The 26,589-nt window shown below is 37.0% G+C and overlaps 2 protein-coding genes across 5 annotated transcripts in view; one reads left to right on the top strand and one right to left on the bottom strand.

The window, feature by feature from the left end:
* LOC145987752 (retinol dehydrogenase 12-like) overlaps positions 1-26,589 on the top strand; it is a 212,318-nt gene that overhangs the window by 121,242 nt on the left and 64,487 nt on the right. For 2 of the 4 annotated variants that reach the window (XM_083122423.1, XM_083122420.1), the window contains exons 1-3: positions 11,251-11,344; positions 17,757-17,894; positions 19,195-19,383. In XM_083122423.1, the coding sequence (XP_082978549.1) occupies positions 11,335-11,344; positions 17,757-17,894; positions 19,195-19,383 (337 nt within the window). In that variant the 5' untranslated portion in view covers positions 11,251-11,334. Of the gene's footprint in view, positions 1-11,250; positions 11,345-17,756; positions 17,895-19,194; positions 19,384-26,589 lie in introns of those variants that run through there. The other 2 variants (XM_083122421.1, XM_083122422.1) reach the window with 1 other exon arrangement.
* On the bottom strand, positions 1,876-15,783 carry LOC145987754 (uncharacterized). The gene is made up of 5 exons (XM_083122424.1): positions 15,679-15,783; positions 11,707-11,762; positions 8,037-8,264; positions 5,575-6,075; positions 1,876-2,009 (listed from the first exon to the last, which is right to left on the bottom strand). Exons 1-4 carry the CDS (start codon positions 15,691-15,693, stop codon positions 5,577-5,579), a joined length of 798 nt encoding a protein of 265 aa, XP_082978550.1. The 5' UTR covers positions 15,694-15,783; the 3' UTR covers positions 1,876-2,009; positions 5,575-5,576.

Raw genomic sequence — 26,589 nt, 5'->3', positions numbered from 1 at the left:
CGTATGGGATACTTTTTGATTTGATAAATCTCCGGAACGGTGGTAGAAATGCTCGAAATAGTGTGAACTTTTCATAATAATTCCATATTTCTATTTTTAAAAATAAAGAACAGTAGTGTGAAGAAAAACTCTCTATTTGTAAAAATTTTATGTTAATTGCTGCAATTCAAAAGTCTTAATCATTCTTGAATTTACCTTCCATAGCATTTTAAAGAGATATACAATTTATATACATCTCAATTTGATTTCTGTAAATAAAAGTCATTGAAATTTATAAAATATTAAATTGCTTTATTATTTGAAAGAAGAAACACATCTTTATTATATTGATGCTAAGATAGTGAAAATTATTTTCAAAAGATTATATTATCAAATTGTCAATAGATCGGTTCTCTTTTTGATCAGGTCTCAAAGACGTATCCTTCATATCCCTATATATATATATAAAGTGAGTCCAAGATCTGGACTATCTCACTATGTCACGTAGTCCTAAGCTATGAATAGAAATAAGTTTACCAACTCCTAAGAAATAAGGCTGCCAACTCATAGGAAATCAGGTTGCCAACTCATAGGAAATCAGATTGCCAACTCTCAGGAAATCAGGTTGCCAACTCTCAGGAAAGAAGGTTGCCAATTCGTAGAAAATCAGGTTGTCAATTTACAAGAAATCAGTTTGCCAACTCACAAGAAATCAGGTTGCCAACTCGAGAAACGCCATCATCATTTCACTGATATGAATAATGTTATTTACAATTTCTGATCGATTTTCCTCCTGTATTTTATTCTCTAGACTCCAGGCTTCGCAGATAGCCTAACTAGCCCAGAATATACGCTCCTGATACATATACATACACGATTATGCGCACGTATGTGTTATATGGACACATATTTACATAAACGTATGTAGTTCAGTCACTTCACTTTCATCCAATTGAAAACTCGTCTTCACAGTATCTCGGCGTCTGAACGATAAGTGACAATTTATATTTAATAACAATAGTGAAAGCCGGACTGTAATTACAAGTTTGTAGATGTAATAGAGTTAAAATGATACTCATGAGTGAAATGTAACCTCAGAACTTAATTGCGTACAAACATTCATTTAAGCACATAAAAGGATCCTTGCTGGGATTGTTTTTATGCACCCAGTTAAAAAACTTGCACATTTTCCAGATCGGTTCAACTTCTGCCATCTTTGTTCTTCCGATGTCGATAGAAAAAGCTCATTTCTGTGCCGTGACGTACAATATCGAACATAGACAACAGAAATGCGAGAGCAGATGAGAATCAATTTTACCATTATCAAGTTTAGAGGGGAAAGTTACTTATTTGCTTCCTACCATCGAATGACGAAACTCTCAAGATTTCGGATACTGTGTTAGCAGATATATCAGAAATTTATCTTGAAGTTCTTAAATTTTCCAATCTTTTGCTTGACTTTTGGGTTCAAAACAAAAGAGGCGTACAGGAGTTTAGGTTTGACTAGTGTATAGTGTAGCAAGCTTTGCATTTCAAATATGTTTTCATCCAGTTAAAACAATCGATAATACACTGCATAATACTGCTGGGTTCGTCGACTTTATTACTCGATATTTCTGTACAATTATAATTAAGGAACAACGAAAATTTGTATGCATATATTCCCAGAACAGAATAGTGATCGGCGCTAAAACATGTCTCATTTAAATTAAGAAATTTTATTTTCCACAACGCTGTCTATGAAGCACAGTAGCGTGTTATCCGCAGTCTCTAAACTACTACAATACCTGTAAAATTCAAGTTGAAAAAGCTAAAATACCAAACTTCGTGCAGTGCTTCTTTTGTTCTGTGCATTAAAATTTTAAATAAGAAATGCACTAAACCAATTTTCTTGTTTAAATATTTCATTTTTATTAGAAAAATATGTAAATAATACAAAAGGACAACAAACTGTACAACAATAACAACTATTAAAAGAACAATTAAATATAATGGTTATCCATTCCTCAGGAAATGAATGGGAAATTTTTCTGAAAAGAGACAAGGAAATACATATTAACATTACTTATTTTAAGAAATTGGGGCTAAACTTTGTCAAAATAACTTTAGAAAAATAAATAGTAAACATGGGCGTCTCCAGAAATTTTTAAAGGGGTGGGTTATGCTATTGATAAAACTTGAATAGTAGAAATAATAATAATAATAATACTTATCATTGCTAAGCTCATTACACAGTAATAACTTATAAACAAATAAAAATAAACCAATTTCAATTTCAATTATTATTATTATTATTATTATTATTATCAGTAGTAGAAGTGGTAGCATATCATTCGGATACTTTTCTACTCTACCCATCAGATGAGTAAAAATCCAACCAACTGTTTCAGTTATTTGTTTTTTACATTTAATACATTTAGTGTACTATTATGTTATTAATTTTTACACATATTTTTTCAAGAAAAGCTTTGAAAGTTGGTGGAAATTTTATTCATTAAGGTTTCTCATATAAAAATATTTTATTTTAAAATTTTGATAACTGTGCAACCATTAATTAGATCGTAGTATATATATAAAAAAAACATAACCATGTTCCTGTAGTTTACACTAAATTTAAATTTCCCCTAACGCATTTGGTTAACTTTGTTAATTCTGTCAGAATACGAAGGAACTGAACTTTGTTCACGTTATTAACAATAAAAATAACGTTTTCTTGTTTTTTCTTATTTTTTCTTTTTTGTAACTTCAAAAGAACTCAACCAATTTCTAGGGGGTCGACGGACCGGTTCGATCCACCTACCTAGGCCCACGAAATTGAATTATTTTAAGAATATTGTGAAATGAGGCATTTTTTGATAAATGTGTAAATGTTTATTTTATTTAAAAAGAGTACTCATTCCTAGAAGACGTTTAAGTGTCAAGAAGAGTTTCTTCCTTGCATTGCATCCTGGAAACTTTTTGAATTAGAATTTAAAATTTTGGGTGTGTCAGCATTTAAGCTATTTTGCACCCGTCACATTATACGGGGCCAGCCTCTTACCATTACAAATAACAACTCTTAACGTTGCATAACTAAAAATCTTAAAATATTCTGACTTCTGTTGAAAGCTGAGTATTTAAACGGGCACTCAGCACACACAAGGACAAAAAACAGGACAACACACAGAATTATACTGGCCATAGTGGCAGTCGCCAGAGCCTCGTTCGTCTGCAAAATGCAGTCAGGATGTACTGCGTGGATGTGAGGTTGACTTTTGAGCGCCTACGTGTAAGGTAACACCCCCATCCTGGAAACTGTATTTTTGGAAGCTAACGAAGTTGAGATTCCTGTCACTACTGTAAATACATTTGGGTGTATTTTGTATTTCACAAAATTATATGGTGTTTATTTTCGTGTATGTGTGAACTTTCCTTTGTTGATTTATTGATGTTGCCTTTTAAATACAATAAACTTTTTTTCCAATTTTACTAGACACTTTGCAAATATAAAAAAGTCGTGGTCTACCTCCGCGTAAAAGTGACTATCGTAAAGCTCTGGTAATTTAGAGCTTCAGGTTCGATTCCTGAATAGTATATCACAGAAGTGTTTGTGGATGATTTCTCTTTCCATTACATAAATTCATCTACTACATCCATCGTCGCGATTAGGACGTAGAAAAAGACGTAATAAGACCATATTCAAGTATTTATTAAAAATCTGTTTCCCGTTCTACATTTCTTATATTTTTGTTTAGTTTACGCTGCCGCTTTTTGGTTAATTGCAACGATGACGATGAATCATGATGGAATGCGACAGATGAGATCGTATGGTAATGGCGGGACTCTATCTTTTGATGCCTAGATCGTGACTCCACCACTGAACTTTCTTTACACAGGAAGCTACATTTCATGCATCAACTTTTGAAATTAGTCTCTTGTGTATATATTTTCGGCAGATTAAGATAATGACACCAATATGTATTTCGTATGGTAAGGGGAGAGATTGAGGTACAATTGTAAAGGGAAATGCAGATGTTTCGTGAGTTTGCATTTTTTTTATGCCAAATGTGCCAAAAATTCATATTAGTTAAAACATTGAGGTTCGGTATTAACTTCAGTTTGCTGATTTCCTTTTTAATGTTCAAGTTCTATTTATAATCAGGACTAGGTCTTCCGTTTAAAGTGAAATATGAACCACTGTGCAGTGTGCTCCATTGAGGATCGAAGTTCATTTGCATCAAAATTACAGGGCAAAATGCATAACTGTACTGGCCTCCCGCCAAAAAAGCAGAGGATAGTAGGAGTCTGTGTCAGCGAAAACCAACCACATTGTCGAACCGGCTACTGCCAGTGCTTACCGCATCCCTGTTAAATTGCTTTTGCATGCCATGCCTTTCTCCTCTTATTGGCGTTGTGTGGCTAAAAATAAAATAAGTGTGAAACATAAAGGTTTGTTTGTATCTGTGTTTGTTGTGGTATTAGTGTTTGTAGTGCTTCTAGGAGGTTTTCTCGTTGACGTTCAGATGGTGGTGGTCTGTGGTGTATCCAGGATTTTTGAAAGCAGGGTGGTAACACATTAGTCAACCCTCATTATGCCATGTTTTCCTGGTTTTGGCGTTCTTTTTTCTAGGAAAACAGGACCACTGGGGGCATGCCCCCACCACCGAGCTTTTGGGCACGCCACTGACACTATAGGTATATCCCGGGTATCTTTGGAGCGAGCGAACGAAAACAAGTCTCTGCGGAAGTAGTAAATCGAAAAGGCTCGACCAATGAAAGCGTAAGAGTTACCTGAGTGCATAAAGAGGAAAATGCAGCAGCAGCTACCGTACTGCTTCGCTCCTCAACTAGCTGTGTGGTCTTAATCCACAGATTCCTAGAACAGATTTTAGAAATAATATATCTGAAACAGCGTCCATGTGAACCAGAACAACGCGAAACCGGTAAACTAGTGCTTCTTTAACCTTCAACAATCACAGAACATCTATTTACAGACTGAAAGTGAGGCTGTTTTGTTTGTAGGCGCGCATTCCTTCGCGCATAGCCCGTGGAGATAGAAATATGGCGGAGATGCGCATTCTGATCGAGTGCAGAATGAGGGTCTCACTTATCGCACAACACTTGTGCAACCTTGTGTTCTGACGTCACGGGAGAGAGCTTTCTAATTTTAGGCTAAATGCCTACGTTGTTAGGTTAGGCTAGCTATGTTTAGTTCTCTTAGTCTAAATAATAATTTTTCATTGCATTTATGCTAATGGAACCTGACATAACAGGCCTAACCTAACCTTGTAGGCATTCCTCGTCTGACGTCAGAACACAAGGTAGCAAAACTGTTGTGCGACAAGGAAGACCCGCAGAATGAACCATTGTGGATTTCAACATGTGAACCTAATGTAGAGTTATATTCTTCACAGTAAACTTGAAAATTGCAATCTTGTGTAGCGTAATACAGTAACTCACAATATTCAAAATAGTTGTTACAAATGGAAATATGATGATACGCTCGTACTATCCTTCTGCTTTGAAAGTTTGAGCTTCAAGTTGACCCATGTTAAAAATCCCAATTTTCCGGTCTGGTACCTGAGTCAACAACATCTACATGCACAGAATACTCACCTCTATCGTTCGTAATGGTAAAGAGGATGCCCGTAGTGGTTTGTTGCGTAGGCAGGCCACTGCCAGTAGTGTCCATAGGCGTTTGTATCCTGGAGGTAGTTGCTGCCTGACCCAGAGCTGACGTCATAGAGCCTCTCCATCGGCCAGTGTCCGTACCCGCGACTCTTGTGCGAGTGGTGGTGGTGGTGGTGGTCGTCGTCCACTGTACCAGGCCGGTAGCGGGGGTAGCTGTATCGATAGCTTCCGTTCTCAGAGTCGCCGTACTTCGATTGATCGTAGTCGTGCGTGTGCTTCTTTGACTTCTTCAGGTCGTAGTGGTACTTCAGCCAGTCCTTGTCGTCGTGGGAGTATTTCGTCGACGACTTATCGTCGTACGGGTACTTCTTCGTGTCATAGGGATACTTCAGTGACGACATATCGTCGGACGGGTACTTCTTCGTGTCATAGGGATACTTCGTTGACGACTTATCGTCGTACGGATACTTACTCGACGACTTGTATCTGCAGAAAAGAACAATAATTACCATAAACCTTCAACCATAGTGTTTCATTTTTAAATTAACTATTGGAATTATGTGGATTATTGAAGATCTAATATCTAATATGATCTGCTTTCTGATTTCATTAAACACACCCGCAATTTTCTGGAAGAATACCAGGTTCATATCCTTAACCGTATCTTTCCATTTTGTTGTAGTGTCACGAACACTTCTGAGTTGTCTGTGGAGGCACACAGTGGTTCGGATCCCACTTTAAAATGTAGGTCCAGTCCCGATTAGCCTTACTGTGCATAAAGTAGACTTATAACAACACCTCAAATCAAACCAAACTTCTGAGTTGTAACAAGCCTGTTGACGTAGAATGGAGACGTCAGAATCTAGAAATGTCCGTGGCCGTACCTTGTCTTCTCCATACTCCAATGTTCACTTTCACGGTTAACTTACATTAATTGATTTAGTTTATTTTACTTCGTGTTTTGTGCCTCTTGGCTAATTTGCGAAGATGGGGACGAGTGATGAAATGATGAAATTGATGAATGGACATTCAAAAACAACCAAGCCCGAGCGGGATTCGAACCCGGGAACCTTGGCGTCGCAGCGCGATGTGCTAACCACTCGGCCACAGGGTCCGGCACGGTTAACTTACAGGTGGTAGTATGCGATATTAACTTATAACTGACCAACGAGCATTAATTAGTACCACATGATAGTTTATTGTTCATTCTTTGCCTTTCACCCATTTCATTTTAGATTTGTTAATTTTCAACATAAGTTCCAACCCATTGTATTATTAACGAGAACGTCCAAAATATCTCTCTAAATGTGATATTTACCTGTAATAAGAAGGCGTTAACAAAACATTTTTTTAAAAAACCAATAAAACATATGTCCCAGATAAAGGTACTGTCTCAACGTTGAGATTCTACACGTAATTAGTACATAATTACTAATGATAGAGATAAATTACAACGTAATAATTGAATGATGCAATCTTATGTATCGTCGATGCATGTCGACACCTGTATATGAAATCCCCAGCATGGATGTCCGCAGGACTTATTCGAAGAAGGAGCAAGAAAACGGTTTTTCCAAGTAGGGGGAGGGGGATGCATATTGTACGTATGTTGCCTAACTATACGCAGATAGGTGAATGTTCTATTGAAGACTTGCTATTGAAGTTCGCTCATTGCCGTGAAGTTGGGCAACGCACATAGCGCCAAACAGTTAATGGAGTATTTCAGAACCTAGGAGCCACATTTTTATTGCGGCTGGCTGTACATGTTAGCATAAAAGAGACCAAAACCACAACTTTCAATCACTATATGACAACTTTTTGTTCAATTAGGAAATTAACAGTTAACATAATTAATTAGAGAAATTGTCCCCAATCCATAAAACTCTGATCATCATCATCACTATAAAATGAAGTTAATGTACAAAATTACTTATTACTTATTAAATACACACTGGATGATCATGCGAAATTACTATAAACCTAATTTAATGACAGAATCGTTTAAAATAAGAAATAAATAAGAATAAAATAACAAAAATGTGTGCATACATTTTTATGCAATATTTGGATAGGGTCTATATAAGTCATGTAATAATATAGCAATATAAGTAAATTGATGAAGTTCAACAGATTACTGCAGTAGCGGCGATTGGATGCCAAAATGGCCGGGAGGGGGCAAAGACATTTTACTTTCTTTTATTAGGCAAGGCTTAGCATTAAGATGCTATAGTGCAGAGGCAAAGCTGGAAAAAGTGGGTGGAGGGAGCAACTGCCTAATCGCCGCCATTGGATTATTGTTGCTACTAAAACGGATTTTAAAAACTAAGTATGTATAATAAGTAGCTATGTGTAAGGAGTTTGTGGAAATCCCTGTTGAACTCTTTTCCAGGAAAATGTACTCTCAAAGCATGAAAAGAAAAATAACCAGAATCGAACTCATGACTTACTTTGTGGAAGAAACCTCGTTGTCGCTGTAGGAGCCTCCCCCGTAGGCCGGCATAGGGTAGCGGGCGGGCATGTGTCCGTAAGGATAGTAGTAAGGGTAGTAGAAGTGATAGGGGTTGCTGCCCGCCTGCAGGGCTCCGTAGCCGCCACCATGCTGCTGGTCGGTCTCCTTCACGTGGTGATGGATGAAGTGCACCCGCTTCGGAACGTGGAGAACGATTTTCTTCTTACTTGGTGCGAGAAGGACAAGTTACAAGCACTCATACAACATATGGAGAAGAACTAGCTAAGTAACTATGCCCTGTCCCAGTCATCTCTGGAGCCTTCGAGCAGCCCATTCGATTTCCTCCCCTTCTCTGACCCTATGCGCGTCTATGCTCCAGAGATAGATGGGACAGAGTATAACTCTCTAAACTTCTTAAACCCGAAGGTTTATGGCTGCAGCAACACAATCCTTGCGTCCCTATTCTAGTCAAGATCAATCCAATCTTTCCGATATTCTTATTGCTACTGTACATACATCCTATTAGTCCAGGGACCTCTTAAAGTAGTCCCCGCCCGGAGATCCGAATGGGGGACTATTTTACCTCCGGAATATTTTACCTTGGGAACATCCATGGCCTCATGTTGCTGTTCCTTGACATAACATTTTCACAGCGCAGAATTGTCGGCTCTATGAATGGAGGACTGCACCTGTTGTTGGTCAGCGAATCCCTCGGATCTAGCTGAGAGGACAACAAGTAGTCCACCAACCCTACCAATTGTGGGACGCTCATAGAGTCATTACAGGGCAGCACTATGAACCCCAGCAGAGCAAAATTGTGACCATTTCGCTCTGTTGGTTGACTGAAGATGGAGAAGAATGGTATTAATTCTAGCATTAGGAAGAGGAGGAGAGGGTTGGTCCACTCTAGGTGAATCGTAGATAATTGAAGGGGTTAACTGGAAAAAGGGCGTAAATCAGAAAACATGGTTTGGTGATAATTGAACGAAAACTATCTGCATCCCTCATCTCTTCTGGAATATCACAATATCAATGAATATTATGGGCAAGTATATATGAATATTGTGACATTCCAACAAAAGATGCAGGGCGTATGGGAAACTAATGCAAAATTATGCCTCTAAGATATATTAAACCATTTTTCGCAATAATATCGCAATACACATATGTTTTGGTGCACATCTTAACTATATATTACTTAGAATTGGTTTGGAAATTTTAAATCAAAAATTTAACGCAGAGTAAAGGCAAATATAAGATAATGCAAAATGATCCCATTTTTTTAGGCATGTTACAACAATATAAAAGCCTTGTCAAAAAGTAAAATATTAATTTACAAATGAACATTTAAACAAATCACTTCACACATTTAAGTTCGTTGGACTTGCCGTGAATTTTCATGTATTACCTACAGAGATTTCAAAGTTATCATCATCATCATTATTCATGAGCCCATTGTTTATAAGTTTATACATCTGACACATAATCCAACCTTCGTCATCAACAAAACGTAAGAAGTTATCACTGCAGTAAATACACTCGGGATTGTCATCATTGTCAGTGATCCCTTAACAGGGTCATTATGCTCCAATTGCTGTTACCGCAGAACGACAAAATGCCACCTTGAATGGAGAGGACAAAGCATTTGCAAATATCCCTATTACATGCGTTTAGCAGATAAATATTTGTGATTATTTACTATTCCCTGCATACAAGAGTGAAAAACTGACTTGGCTTCCTTCAATGATCTTGGGGACAACAGGTGGTGCCATTGTAGCTTGAAAAGCTGTGAGGAAAGTCTTGTATGTTCCTCTCAAAATTACGAATTTGAAGGTACTTTCTTTCTTGAAATACCTTTTAAATAATTATGGCGTAGAAAGAATCGTGGATTTGCGCGCAATGTTAATTGTAATGCTTCGACATCATAACATATCTCTTTAAGAACTGCTTGCGGGCTTGTATTAAATACTCTCGTCTACAGAGAGAGAGAAACTTCAAAGTCCTTGTAATGGCTGCTGTTCTGTAGAACTGTAGAAGTTCTATGACAAATTAAACTATTCAATTTCCGTATCTTGCAAGTCTCATTAGTCTCCCCCCTCCTTTTCAGTGGGTGAATTGCGTCATTGCGTGTACATGGAGACTTCCATTATTTTAATTGTCTCCCATTCCAGATACATGCTCCTGTATTTTGAATAAGCTACATATGTCCACACATGTTCCGGGTCTCCCAGACGGCGCAGTGGTAATGCTGTCGCCTTGTAATGAAGGGAGCCATTGGTTTAATTCCCGGTTGAAGCACATTAAACAGTGGTTCGGACCAAACTCTAAACTGTAGGTCCAATGCCGGTTAGTCTATCTGTGCATACAGTGCAGTTAAACCATTTTTTGACTCAAATGTTAAGAGTATAGGCTGGCAACTTTAGGTTATTCTCAATTAATTACATTTTAATTCAGGTACCTTGCTTGTATTTGGTGTTGTATAGAGTCCTTTTTATTCCATTTTTGGCTAATCGCGACGGGGAAGATGAGTGATGATTAGACGAATGATGAAAGGACATGCACGAAGAACGCCCTTGTCCAGACCGGGATTCGAACCATGAAACTTAGATGGTGAGATCGAAAGTCGACCACCGAGTGACTCGTTTGCACCACTGTCCGATATTGACGAGATTCATTGGGACTACGAAAATAAATTATTTCAATAACTAAATATCTTCAAATTGGAAGATAGAGAATACATGTTACAAACCGAACTTGGAACAATGGTAAAAATTCAAAGTGTATACGAATACTCACTGAATAAATTAGCTTAAAATTTCGTCTATAAGAACAAGACACTACAGGAAAACAGAACATTTTCATAGAAACTATTAAGAGAATGCAATAGATTATGAGGTGATGCAGGTAAGAACTCAGGAGTTAATTGTATTTATATTTACTTCATACAAATTAAGGTATCTACTTTAATTTATGTTATATGCTCTATGTATGTTCTCTTCGATGGTAACAACTATTAACATGCATTAATTTCCGTCAGTGCTATTAAAAATGTAAAGTAAAAATGTATGTTTTTGCTGTATATTAACTTATTATGTATAAAATTTACTGATGGAGTGTACTATTTATAATGTAGTTATCTTTAATATATATTACACTATTATCAATTGCATATTTTGGTTATTTAACGCCGCTTTTCTACCTCTTTTAGTTAAATCGCGAGGATGAGATTAAATGAATGAGAGAGAAGCATAACAGAACGTGCCGCTCTGGCCGGGAATCGAACACAGATCCGTCGGATGGGAGATCGTAAGTTCAATACTCAAGGACCGATGTGGTCCTTGCAAATATAACATTCTGAATAAAAGCTTGTAAATAGATATAGAATCAATCCTTATTTAACGTTAGCTGTTCATGAGTATGTATGTAGTTGATAAACATTTTCAAAGCCGCCTGGAAGAATTAACACACCAAGTGCTGAACTCTCGATTTCGCTGCTGAACGTTCTGTGTTCGATTTATTTCAGTGTGTTCATAGAGAAGTGAATTTAAATAACCATGACACAAATACCAAAAATACAATACAAAATTATTTCAAGAAAATATACAGAGAAAGTAATTCGAATTTACAAATAAGATGCAAAGAATAACCATTCCAGATTCAATACATACCGTTGAAGTTGAGATGTAGTGGATATCATTAAAAGGAACCCTCCTAGCCACAACACCTAAAAATGACAAGTGATTTGTCATAATTTTGTTCAATCCACAAATTACAATCTTATTAGTTTATTTCGAATTCAGATAAATTCTTGAATTCATAATTCATGATACTATGAATCATATTACTAACAGAAAGAACTGTGAGGATCCAATTTACATGTACGATATTCGTGTAGAATTTAAATTTAAAATTGTATTGTACAACATTGTTGGTTGTAAGTAGGTACATGTGCAAATATTTAAATGTGATATGAGTGATTACAATTTCTGTGCAGATAGAACTGTCACAAACATTATAATAAAGTAGACATTGTTGGAAATATGTTATGGATATTAAAAAGATTTGGAAAGGTGGTTGATCTCGTGGTGTGCACAAATCATTGATTTCCACATTTAGAACAGTTACTGACAAGATGATGCAACAACCTATGTATATATTGTTTAGTGGTGTGTCTAATTTTCATTAAAAATATGAACTTCCAGTAAACCTAAATTGTTGTAAAACATAACACTAAACAACCCTTTCATACAATCGTATGCCACGAACACTGCTGATATTGAGTTTGGTTTGGTTTTAAGCCGACTTCATGTACAGTTAGCTTAATCGGGACTGGACTTATATTTTATAGTTGGGTCTGAACTATTAATTATGTGCTTCCAACGGGCAGTGAATCCGAGAAGCTTGGTTACAAGACAGCGGTGTGACCAATAAATACACTGATTTTGTTCCTAACGTAATTATTATGTTTCTTCTATCTTAATATTTTGTAGCGTGATTCAACTTTGTGTTAAATTTCTCATATTACGCGTAGTTGTTAATTTAAAAATTATTTTATGCTTAGAAACTCTATACGGTATGAGTCTGTAGCTTGGACAGACAAATAGTCTGTGAATGAATAATAAATTACAGAACATATCAACGGCAATTTACCAAAAGGCACTGGTAAATTGAATGGATGTATTTTGAACGTACTTGGTTCTTCCATACGAAGGGTTTTCCAGCAGTAAATAAAAAAATCTATAGGTAAATTGGGTTGTAGAGTGACAGAAATTACACTACGCACGTTCAAAATGCCACAATTCGACTTACCCCATGCACTTAATTAGCCACCTCTGACATGTTCTGCAAATTATTATCCGATTAGAAACTGTTACGAAGTTACAGAATCATCGTATACATATAATTATATACGTAATTCTGCATCTTGAAATAACATGATTTGTAACAGTATAATTTGTGCTTGCAGAGTAACCTTTAATAACATTAGTTATCGTTTGTTAATAACGATTTAATCATGTTTATAATAGACTTTCCCGATGGCGTTGTGGTAATATTGTCGCCTTGTAGACAAAAGGTCCCTGTTCGATACCCTGTGGAGGCACATAGTGTTTCGGTTCCCACTTTAAACTGTAGGTCCAGTCCCGGTTAGCCTATCTGTGCATGAAGTTAACTTAAAATAAAACTTTAAAAAACCTTTACAATATATGTTTTATATTACTTCTTGACCAATAACAGGAGCATGTATTCGTGGAATCTGCGGTAGTGAATATTTTGCAATTATATTTTTATCACTTCCAACCACCTGGCTCTACATGCGTTACGCTTCGGGCAAGCTCCAGAAACCTGCAAACCTTGAAACCACGACGCCGATCTCCTTGCGATATTCGTTGGTTTTTGTAATTAACTTTGAGACTGGACGAAGCATTCATTCTTCTCCCCCTACACTCTCCCCCCTTCTGCAACGTTGCCACACCAGAAAATTCATTCCTTATCTTTCCTGTTTGTACTTTATCCACTAATGCATGACGGTTGCTCATTAATTAACCCACAGTTATTACTCTGGAAATTCACTCGGCGAATAGCTTCACGCCGATGTAAATGAGGCATCCAATTATTGCCAAAGGGCTGTAAACATGGAATTCTTACCTGGTTAAGTCGAAGGCCCAGTAAACGACTTAAACAAGTAAATAGACTGGAGACGAATTGTAGATTCGTGTATTTACGTTATGCACAATGCGTAATTTGTTACAGATAAGAAGGCTTCTATGTTAAAAATTATCATAATTATGTGGCAAATATTCAAGGTGTAAAGTCAAAGACTGAAGGCCTTTAGGATTGGATTCCAGTTCTGACTGGCAGAGTTCAGTGATTCAGATACAATACATACAATACATGAGCTGTGTATCCAGTCCAGATTAGTCTATTTGATTAAAAGAAACCAAGAAGACAATGTTTAGAGATGGAAAGTTTACAGCAACAATATATATACCTATCTATCTATCTATCTATCTATCTATATCTATCTATATATATATATATATACACACCTATATATATATATATTAAAAGGGGGACTTGAGAGAAAATGTAATGCGTTACTGGTCACATGACTTACTGGACCACTTATTTTTATAGGTTTGTTTCTATATCATATACCATCTTCTTTACCGTCGAAAGTAATAGCTTGTATCACAAGTAGGAAGAATTTCAGGATCTGTATGTGTCTATCAACCTCGTCCCACGTGATTTCCACATTATAAAACACAGCTCAGGATCATATCTATCATGTTACTCGTTATGTAAAGATCACTTGAAGGTTCGACAGCTATTTTGTTAGAAACCGAGATTTATAACATTGACGTTTGCCTCCTCCTGCATAGGATAAATCTGGTTACGAAATTTTAAGTTTATTTCTTGCTGTGAAACATTAACAATGTTCATTTCATAAATGTCAGCTTTATCCAAAGTTTGGTATTTAGATATGTTTTCTAATGAACGTGGTATACGTTCGATTCGATTATCCAATAGATTAAGTTCTTTTGATAAGGCTGTATTTGTTTTTAGCAGCACACAGTACTCTTGATCACAGCTCAATCAGCTTGGCTTAAGAATTACATACCTACCTATTTAAAATAAAATTCTGGAGTTACATCTGAGTATCCAGTCTATAACGCCTATTGTACAACAAATATGAACATTTCCTATGCATAAAGTTCACTTATATATGAAATTGTCTCAGAAACTCGACCATGTTGATTACACATATCATCATCTTGAACGTTGAACTACTTCTTCCATACGTATGCCTCGTCATCCAAACCCGAACTCAAAATGAATTAAGGTTTCTGCAGATAGTCATATGTTTTCTACAAGTGCTTAGTTTATCGGTACATAATCATGAACGGAATGTCTTGATTAAGTGATTTTGTGTCTATTTATTGTCTTTCATATGATATTTTCTTCCATATATCTGGTCAGTTGTGCAGATGATTCAGTTCAAGATAATGTTTTATTTGGAGTTTTTGTTTAAAAGCATTTATCGCAGAAACTTTGTGAAGGAAAAGAGAGTCTTCAAAGCAAATTAGCCATTCTATACGCATCAGCATACAAATTCTTAGAAGTTTTCAACAGAACCACTCTCTTGGTGCAGTGATTATAGATCCAGTTCTGGAACAACATGAAGATTTTCTTTTAGTTCAAGTATTCTGTAAAGAAACCAAGAAAAAACGCTAATCTAGAGGATAGTCATCCCAAAAATTGTGTCTTCTTGAACTTGCCGAAAGTCGAATCCAATAACGTGTGATCGACGAATTCAACTTCTATGAAAAGAGCTGATTTTAATGTCATTTCAAGATTGTATATATCCAGATCCCTGCTACAATCTCTTTATAGGTTAAAGTTGAAATTGGAATCAGGGTAGAATCACTAACAACATCAAGTAGGAGAAAATCACTCTTTCACTCTTCAGCAACGTTTTACTTGTTTTGAAACTCAGCGTTTTGCTTGTTCTGAAACTCAATGACTCACATCTTACCATATGGTAAGCACTCACTGTAAATACATTGGACTAACCAAGAAGTAGCGCATTCATGTTGGAAATTCTTTCATAACAAAAAAATTAGGATCTATGGCTTACTTACCCAATGCCTGACCATTCTTGTAGGAACTAGTAAACTTGATGCTAACTCAGAACCACGAATCGCGGCCGCTTGCGAGCGACACGGTGCGAAACTGGCCTCGCCTAATCTAATCTATGGTCATATATACACGTGAAGGTTGAGTGAAGACCCCCGGTACACTTAGCTGGTCACAGGTACATGCTTAGGTGCTTGTAGGTGCGAGCACTTTCCCGTTTTTCACTGTCAGCCGGTGAAGGATGTCGGGGGGAGATTTTAACGCGTCGTTGGAGAGGCACTTCCTTGCTTCGACGGTCCGGCGTGTTTCGGAGTTGTAAAGTGCTCGAGTACACGAATCACGATGCGTGTAAAGTCATCACTAATTTCCGATAATTGCTGTTATAATGACGCGCCTGCAATCGTTCGGACGCGTTGTCCACGGCGCATTGGTGAAAATGCGAAAGTGCTTTGTTGACATTTCTGTCAGGCCGAAATTTTAGTCCAAACTTTTTAATTAAGCGATCAATTCGCTGATTGCAAAGAACCATGGTTGAAACGAAAGGAAAAACCACAGAACTGCAAATTAAAAAGTGCTCTGTTCCAGTGCATTGTTTCTTTCTCTATTTTAGCGAAATCTTTACTTATAAATCATGTTGTCTTGATGGATACTATAGATTTCTTCCCACTTTCCCAACACGCTCATAGCATTGCCCTGAACCTGTGAAAACACCACTTAAAATATATATTTACAATTGAACGAGACCAAGCTTCTGCATTATGCAGCGAAGTTCAAAAAGTAAATGAAAGAACTTTTACACACAAACAACAACATATTCAGTCATTAAGAGTTATGAAACGCTGGCAGACCGCGTAAAGCATGCACTCACAATCTCGTGACCGGTGGTCCCAGATTCGAGTCTTGACATGGGCACGGGAGTTCATTTTGTGAGTGTTCCATCGAATCATCGTTCATCCGCATCGGCCATGTATAGAGGAAGTAAACATTCTAATTTTTCTATTTCGATCATAATTACAGTAGTTCATTAATTTACAATCTTATATATGTATATAAAATTGGATGTATGTATGTTTGTTGCGGCATAGCTATTGAACGCCTGGAGCGATACCAACCAAACTTGGTACACATATGACTTGTAATCTGGAAAGAAATACGGTGGGAATAAGACACCCCTGGTACCCTTAGGGGGGAAGGGGGTGACATGTAAAAATAATCAAAAACGACCGATATTAGTGTGGAATCCATAGCTTTCAGGGTCGTAATAGTGGCACTCCCAATGCCTTTCAATTTATTTATTCTTGCACCTGTTTTGAGTTAAATTAATAATATAGTGAATTTGTACTTATACTTTTAAATATCTGTAAATAAAATTAGTTACATTTTACACTATGGTTAGAATTCATTATATTCCTGTCTAATAGAAGATTGAGATAAATGAATACCCGGGCAACGCCGGGTAATCAGCTAGTTGTACATAAAAAAACAAAAGACATCATGATCTGAAAATGTAAGTTTACAGACGTAGAACATAAATTTGCTCAAGTGTCTCACGTAAATATTGCTGCTATTTAAACACATGAGAATTATGTTAGACATAGTGGCCAATTATAATTAAACGTTGGGATTTTAATAGACACAAAAATAAAATTTGTTGATTAAGCAAATGGAAAGATACAAGATAATTTTGAACTTTTATTTCTATGTTTTAATATAATTTGTAATAATTTCAGCATTTTGTTCTTGTGTTACGGAATAATTATAAAATGTTTTAATTATTATACTTTTTAGTGTGATTGTGTAGGATACCTGGAGCTATTGTTTGAGAAATAAAGATCTCCGATTCGATATATCCATTTCTATTGAATTCACATAATTTTTTTTGTTATAGACTCCTCGCAAACTTTTTGTTTCTATGGCCTACTCTCTTTATTTAGTACAATCTTGGTATAGTCAGGGACACTTCTGGGTTGTAACGACTCCATTTACTTTAAATATGATCTTTACAAACAAGAAGTGTCCGTTACTGTACTTTCAAGACCTTTACATGCTATTTCTAGGCACTTACGGTATGAATTCTTTACAGGAACTTCAGTCAGGGGTTGCAGAATGGTATTTTTAAGAAAATGGAGTAGCGACGTTCGTTTGGAAGGGAAGACAGCAATTGTTACAGGTGCCAACAATGGCATTGGAAAGCATACAGCTTTGGATCTTTCCAAAAGAGGTAAGCAGTTCAGTTTCTGGCGTATTGTTGTATTACTTAGGAAAACTTCAGAGTAACTATTCTGTAAGGTTTGCGAAAATGTGTTCCCTGGAGAAAATCCTGAGGCCTCGATCCCTAGTTTCTAAAGAAGTGTTCGTTCTCCTGCTAAGGATGTGAATTACCTAGAGGGATGCCGGGGCTTTCCCCAACAATAGGTCGGCCAAGTTATCAGTGCCAACAATGATACTAATTTTCATCCTCGCAAGAGATGATTTTATCTTCCCATAGTAATGCACTACCTATATTTGTAACACAAATATTTTCCATTAGGTTTTCAAACGTAAACATGTTCATGAAGCAAATTGCGTGCTTCAAATAGACATGGGAGCAATAACTGACAGCGTATCTGGCTATTGTGAAAATGAGAGTATGCTCCCATTTTATAAACAATCAATTCTTAATATTTGTTATTGGTAGAGTTTATAAACTAAAGTTGAGATTAGGAAAAGGTTTTAAAGAATTTAAATATTTGGTCGATAAAAGCAGCTAGACAAGTAAGGTAGCTTTCAAACAGAAGCGACAAGCAACGCTTGTCACTGGACAACGAACCTTCAGGAATAAATATAAGCTTTCGTACCGAAGTGACACGAGAAGCTGCACGTGTCGTTCGGACTGGCCCGTTTTCTCAGTAGCGTTTATCGTGTCGCTTCAGTCTGTCGGTCGCGCATGCGCAGTGAATGCTTTTCTACAGACTGGAGGGACGCATGCCACTTGTTGCTTGTCACTTCCTCACTTCGATGTGAAACTCTCTCTGTCGCGGGTCCCGGGTTCGTATCCCGGTCAGGCTTGGTTGTTTGTGAATGTCCATTCATCAATTTCATCATTTCATCACTCATCCCCATCTTCGCAAATTAGCCAAGAGGCACAAAACGCAAAGTAAAATAAACTAAATCAATCAATCAATCAATCTCTCTGTCGCGTATCACTGGTACGCCACTTCAGTTCTGAAGCTGCCTTATTGCTGTAGCAAGTAATGAAAAATGAAAATTCAATAGTTTCAATTGTAAAAGAGTGAATGCTAAAACAAAATCATGTGTGTAAATTTATTATTCATTACGCAGTTATTATATTATTTCATGTTTTTACTAGTTATTGTGAATGTTTTAATAATAATAACGTGCATTTATTCTCTTCACAAGGAAAGTAAAACTATGCCAAACACAAAGTATGCATTCCCTGTTCACACTTGAATTCAGCATTGAATACGCCTCTCTTCCAGTCGACGAGGGTATGTGTAGGAATCATTTACGTTATATTGCAGGTGCCCGAGTGATCATGGCCTGCAGGGACCGCAGGAGGGCGTGGGAGGCCGCCAACGACGTCCGTCAGGCGACGCAGGGCGACGTCAGGGTGGAGCATCTGGACTTGGCGTCTTTGGCGTCCGTCAGGGATTTTGCCTCACGCATCATGGATGCAGAAGAGGCCGTGCATATCCTCGTAAACAATGCAGGTAGCGATCAACAATTGCTGTCTTACATAATTCGTAAACCTGTATACAAATTTCTATGTGTGGGGCCTTGGGTGATGTATATATTTGCATATACTGTCTCTTTCTAACAGTTAGAAAGGACCGTCAAATTTACAATTACTGTATCTTTAAAATGTAACAGTCTGTCCTGTTAATTACGAACACCAGACGCAACTGTATTTTTGTGAAGCAGGCACATTCACGTCGTCACTTGTTTGTGATGTGACTAGGATGAGGAGGAAATATGGCTCAACCGCTAAGAATATTGAACCCAGAGACATGTTATACCAGGTGGTTATAATTAAAGTGACGGTGTTCAGAGTAGTACAGCACGGGCTGTAATGAGAGTAGCAGTCTTAAACTTCGTTGATATGCTAATGAAGCAATGCGCTCGCGAATTATGCAAAAAAAAAAAAAAAAAAAGTTCCAATTCTCGCCACCAGGGTAAAAAATGGCGCTGTAAGCAGTCAAAACGTGGTATAGTTACAGGAAAAACACTATAAATCGCAGAAAACAATACTCTTTGTAATAAAATATCGCTACAATTTCACTATTCGAATTACATGAACATTACTAAAGGAAAAAGCAACAAGCGTCACCAATGACAACCAGGGAGCTCACACAATGGTTAGGCAATGTCACCGACTTTGACGTCAGAGTTACGGAAAATTCCACGTTTCGACTGCTTACAGCGCCATTTTTTACCCTGGTGGCGAGAATTGGAACTATTTTTTTTTTTTTTCATAATTCGCGAGCGCATTGCTTCATTAGCATATCTACTAAGTTTCAGACTGCTACTCTCATTACAGCCCGTGCTGTACCACTCTGAACACCGTCACTTTAATTATAACCACTACATCTATCTAGTCTAGATCTATAATTCAGCCTTCAGTTTCATAAGAAAACAATTAAATTAAAATTTTAACATTTTATCTTGCATAAATCTCAACGTCACAAACTGTTTTAAGTCTACTTTGTGATAAGATAGGCTAATCGGGACTTTCTAGAGTTTCTAGTAACTAGGATCCGAACCAGTATGTACTTTCACTGGCCGATCGAACCGGGATACCTAGAAGATGACAGCGTCACTCACCACTACGATATCGGAGTGGCCCGTCTTGCATAAAGATAAATAACAATTACAAATTGCACTTGTATGAACCATAAATATATTTTTAAGATAGTTTTTCTTGTATGTACGCACTGCTTGCATTGTAGAATTATTTTCCTGTAGTTTACGGTTATTACAAGCATAAGAAAACAGTTTTTCTTTGTGACGTTTCAGGAGAACACACGCTCCCTTCATCAGAGGTTAATTGGTTCGCACACGTAGATACTTCACAGTATAAAGATAAAAACGAGGATACAAAATAACGATTTAATACTAAACTTACAATAACCATTTCTAAGATGGCTGAACACACGATTCTATCTATAACAACTTTACAAACAATTGAATATCAATTCAGATATTATGCACACTTAACATTCCTCCTCTTGCTTATTTGACTTATATTTCAGTCTATCAGGCGGTTTTCTCTGTCGAGAGGACCTCCTACACTGATGCTGCTGTTCTCGCTGATGTAGACTGTAGGAATCATCCTGAAACGTCACAAAGAAAAACTGTTTTCTTATGCTTGTAAAACAACAATGTAACATTGACAACATCCATTATATAACGGATTCTTTTTGTTTAAAAAATTACTAACCATTGTTATAACTGTATCTTTAGTCAAAATATAAATAAATGTCTGATGAAAGGAGCGTGTGTTCTCCTGAAACGTCACAAAGAAAAACTGTTTTCTTATGCTTGTAATAACCGTAAACTACAGGAAAATATTTTTAAGACCCGAATCATTACATGTTTATTACAGTTACCTTTATAATAGTCCTTAATACTTTAAAACCGATCAGGATAATATTTTATGGTAATAGGATGAGCAAAATTTTCGGTCTTAGACCATAATTTCTGCAGTCAACTTTTTACATTGCAGATCTTGCTTATTCTATGTGTACTTTAGTCTCCCAGTTCATTGTTACTATCCTATAATATATTTTTATTATTGTATGTGGTTGTTTTTATTTTGAAGCTTTTAACTATTTGACTATTTCTCCGTTATTGTGACCAATAAGTAAATTCTTCACCTTTGTTATTAATATCGTGTTTCATTTTGTATACACGCTTTTACAACAATCCTTGTAACTTTGGCACAAAAGCTTGTTCAATAGACCCGTCCAGTTCTCTGCACTTTTCGACTCTCTCTGCACTCGCGCGTCTAGTTGGCCACGCGGTGCAACACCAACTCGTCTACTCCCTATCAAGTAGTGTATTTGGTGTCTGCGCCGTTTGCAATACACTCTCGAGCAGTGTAGTCTGTGGCGTATGGCATAGGCGTGCGCAGACCCTCTGATTAGGCGGGGGGCAAAAGCATTGATGAAAATTCAGTCGGGAAAGATTTAAACCTAATTTTATCTCACTGTTTTTTTGCAAACTGAAAACAATATTGATTTAGTATGGCACAAAAAATTTCATGGGGGCACCATGGTATCCACTTTTACATTATTTTTTTTTTTCATTAAGATCGTTCCGCGCCGAGGGTCAACTCCCGCCGCCCCCTAGTTACGGCTCTGAATTTGACAAGACTGTAAGAATAGAAGATATTAAGAAAATTTTACGAAGTGTATTTTTATTTGTATAAAATTTGATATCGATGGAGGCAAATTGCCTCTCTGTGTCCCCCTGCAGGTGCTCTTGGCCGTCTGGAAGAAATAATGCAAGAAAGACGCGAAAACTAATTCCATCTTGAGCAACCTTTTGACCTGCTACTCTTAGATTATCCTATATAGTCTTGCTTTCTTTGACCTCAATGTTTGCCCCGCTTGTCCCCCTAGAATTGATTTCCGTTCAAAGTTGGGGACAGAATGCCCATTGCACCCCCTTCCCCCGCAGTTGCTTTGAACTTTAATCGGCTTGAAAATACTTAATTTTCGTGGAGTATAATATAAGATTCCTCTCCACTAAATTTCTAGGTGAAAGTACAATAATGTAGGAGGGACGTCTGGAAGGGAGGGGCAAGGATGGCCACACCTCCGCCTTACAAATCTAATGTCAACCTAAAAGTATATATTTCACACGTGTAATTTGATTTCAGTCATAATGCGATACTTTCAAATTCAAGTTGTGTTTTTTTGAGGGGGCAACACTATTATCGGGGTAATATACCCCATGGAAAAATACCTTGCTTGTTCCTCCGTGAAAAATTCTGCGGACGTCCATGATTATGGGGGGCAATTGCCCAACCTTCTTCCTCCCTCCGTGCGCACGCCTATGGCATATGGTCACTTGGTGCGTGCTAACTAATCAAATGAACGTTGATGGCAGCATACAGGCATTTGTTGAATCTTCAGAACTTGAACATCGCTATTTTACTTGGTTGAACATCACTTCCTTGTACCAGCTTGACATCGGGATCGTCTGCACTACACCTAGTGCCAAAAAGTGGTGCGAACTAAAGTAAGAATCACGAACCTTCCGATCCTCTGTAAACAACCGTCTCACTTCGAGTGACGTATCACTCCGCGCCAGCTGTTCGTGAATGGTGCGGCCATCATATGCTGCTCACTCGCAACCAGTGATGTGCCGTAGACTATATGTTTACGTCTACATGCGTTGTCTACACGTAATCTACGCGTAGATTACATTAGGTTGTAGTTCACATAGACTACGTAGACAATCTAAAGTTCATTAAAATTAATTTTCAAGGGTTTTATGAAAGGAAAGTGACATTTTCAACTATATTGGTTCCTAACGAAATGAAAAGAATCCCATTTACAACAAATTTCTCTTCTCATCTATTATCAACTATGGCAGAAGATAAATAGTATACAAAAAACAACAACAGATGGCAGTTGTGAGGCAAAAGTGGTATTTTCCCCATAAAACACTAGAATATTTCATATATTAGGTTTCTTCTTAGGTGAGAAATTGTTCGAATTTGGAAGAAAGAGTATGGAAAATTCTCCTCACACATCAGCAACTGATACGCAGTATAATTTTATTTTAATTCCACGGCGCCCTTTGCTAAGTTATCACCTTTCGCCATGTTGTTTACATAGATTACGTAATCCAAGTGTATAAAATAGTCTACGTGTAGAATGTAGACTATCGTTGTTTACGCGTAGACGCACATCAGTGCTCGCAACCTTTAATTTTACGTAACATGGAAAAACGTATTAGTAGTGGTGTTGACTGTACTACCAGCGCCAGAAAGGAAGAGCTCCCCTCCAGCAGATTTGCTACACTTAAAACAAGCTCAACATGCCTATATGAGTTTTTTGCTCTAGTGTGGTACCCCGTTTAATCCAAGATTTTTGTAAAAATGCCCTCGGGAATTTTTCAGAAAAGAAGAGCTCCCCTCAGATTGATTTGTGCATACTTACAAAAGTTGCATCAGCCAGATTTTTGTCCATAAACTTGTCAAAAATTGGCCACACCAGAAATTAAGCAAAAACCCATACATACACATACATATTTACTTCTGGTTTAAGTTTAATTGGAAACCAGGTTCAATTTGCTTATCTAATATTAAAACAATGCAATATGCAGAGCCCCTCTAGAATTGCTCCGTGCTTGCATGTTTCCCCCTCTGTGTCAGTGTGTGTAATTCCCGAGACGGTAGTATTGATTTTTGTTTTGCATGTTTCTCCTCAGCGCCAGTACTTACAGAAATTCCCGAGTATTGCATCAGCCAGTATTGTTAGAGTGATTGAGGAGAATAGATGTGTTGATACAGTGCTTCTCATACTTACTGGTTTAAATATTCATATTGAACAATATAAAATCTGATATTTGTTGTAATCCACTCATATTTAGAGTCAAGCTTATATTTGTCCCATGTCCTGCATGTCTGTACAGGTATTTGCGCTGGGTCAGTGTGAATGAATATTTATTCTTTTTTTCCACTTGTAAGCTATTGGCTTTACAACCTGTCATAATAAGCATAGAGTTTTTGATTTGGACCCCAAGAAATTTTATATAAATACCAAAGCCAAAAAATATTAACACACATACACACATACACACATACACACACACAAAGCACACAGCTGAACCCAACTGATATTTTTTTTATTCAGTATAAAGTTTTGAATTGAAACCCAGGAAATTGTATATAATAAACAACAGCAAAAATGCCGAATCAAAAATATTGTAATCAGTGCAATAAAAATATATTTAGCTCTAATTGGGCCAGACACCAAAAGATTTGTAACCCAGACAAATACAGAACTCCCACAAAAATTTGCCCCAAATGCAATAGAAAATATAACATGCAATATTTCACATATACACATAAAGATACTTGCTCTGCACAATCATCAACACAACCATCCACATCTGGTCTGAAAAGGAAGCATGAAGCACCTGTTAATGCTAGAGCAGCAAAGCAGCCACGCTATGAACCTATCCGTAGCAGTTTTAATGCCCAACTTAGGGATCACCGTTTTGTATCAGAGCCAAGATGCGGCATTGAGAATTTCTTGAACAGTATAAATTCTGATCTCCAGGCAATTCTAAATGCACAAAATGGTTCTTATAAGCTGTCCCTCAAATTGTTTGTACAATATAAGAAACCAAACGGCACAAAATTTATACAGCCCCACATAACAGAAACTGTACCTGTATATTCAAACGCAAATTCGGACAGAATAATAAGCAGATTGATGGATCAATTGAATATTAAACACTCTGAATTTGCAGCAAAAGAGTCCGGATGGAGCCTATGCGGCTCTCCGCACAAGTTATATGTTAATATTTCTGAATTCAGCCCATTAAAAGGTTCCACTTATGTGCCATTACCTGCCAATATCAAAAACAAAAGAGCCGTGGTCAATATAAAAAATAATGACCAGAAATGCTTTTTGTGGTGTATTTTAGCTGCTCTGTATCCAGTTTCAAGGGATCCTCAGAGAATAAGTTATTACAAACAGCATGAACATGATTTTGAAGATGCAATGGAGGGTTTGGAATATCCAATGTCTGTTCAGAATATTGATAAATTTGAAAAAAGGGCCAGGCATATCAATGGCAAACAATTATCTATTAATGTATTTATTTGTTCCACTGGCCATGGCAATTGCCCGATAGATCCTCTCAGAATCAGTACAATTGATGATGAATCTGCTATTCCAATTGATCTGCTCTTAATTGAAGGAGATAGCACATATCATTATACTCTGATAAAAAAACTTGAAGCTTTAGTGAGAACACAACTAGACAAAACTCATACAATATTCAAGTTGTGCAGAAGATGTTTATCTGTATTTTATGGTCAAAAAATGGTGAAAGGGGTTCGGGAAGAGAATGCAGAAATTGCAAAAAACAAGCTAATTGAGCATCTGAAATACTGTGGCAATCATAAACCTGTTCATATGGTGATGCCCAATCCAAGTGAAAATTGCAAATTCAAAAAGTTTGAAGCCTTGTTGGAACACCCAGCATATATTGTCTGTGATTTCGAATCGAACCTCAAACCTCTTGCATTCTGCAATCCAGATCCTGATGAATCTGCAATTACACCATACCAGCTACATGAACCTTCCAGCTTTTGTCATGTGGTTATACGGGATGGTGTAGCTAGTGAGCCATACTTATACATGGGACCAGATGCCATCAAAATATTTAAACATAGAATAGAAAATGAGTGCCGTGACATAGCATCTAATTTCTTATTAAAATCAAAGCCTATGTTGCCTTTAACAGAGAAACAGATTGAGGATTTCAACAATGCAGAAAAATGCCCGGTATGTAATTCTGAATTTTCAGATACAAATATCAAAGTGAAACACCATTCTCATACAGATGGTAAATTCTTAATGGCCCTGTGTAATAGCTGTAATATTAAGATCAAGAGACCAAGATTTATCCCCATATTTTGCCATGGAGCATCCAATTATGATTTCCATCATCTGATCAGGTACGAGGGGTTTGACAAGCAGAATTTAAATATTTTAGCTGAAAATGATGAAAAATATATATCTATTAGCAAGATAATTAAAGTTGATGGTGTTCCTATTCACATAAGATTTCTTGATTCTTACAGATTTTTATCGGCTAGCCTGCCTACACTGGCAAATCAATTATCTGATGATAAATTCAAAATCACACGTGCCATGTTTCCAAATCAGGAC

The sequence above is a fragment of the Lepisma saccharinum genome, chromosome 5 (genome assembly GCF_977018435.1).
Source record: "Lepisma saccharinum chromosome 5, izLepSacc3.1, whole genome shotgun sequence".
Classification (NCBI taxonomy): domain Eukaryota; kingdom Metazoa; phylum Arthropoda; class Insecta; order Zygentoma; family Lepismatidae; genus Lepisma; species Lepisma saccharinum.
Note: the sequence above shows the minus strand (reverse complement) of the source record. Positions and strands in the feature narration are given on the sequence as shown.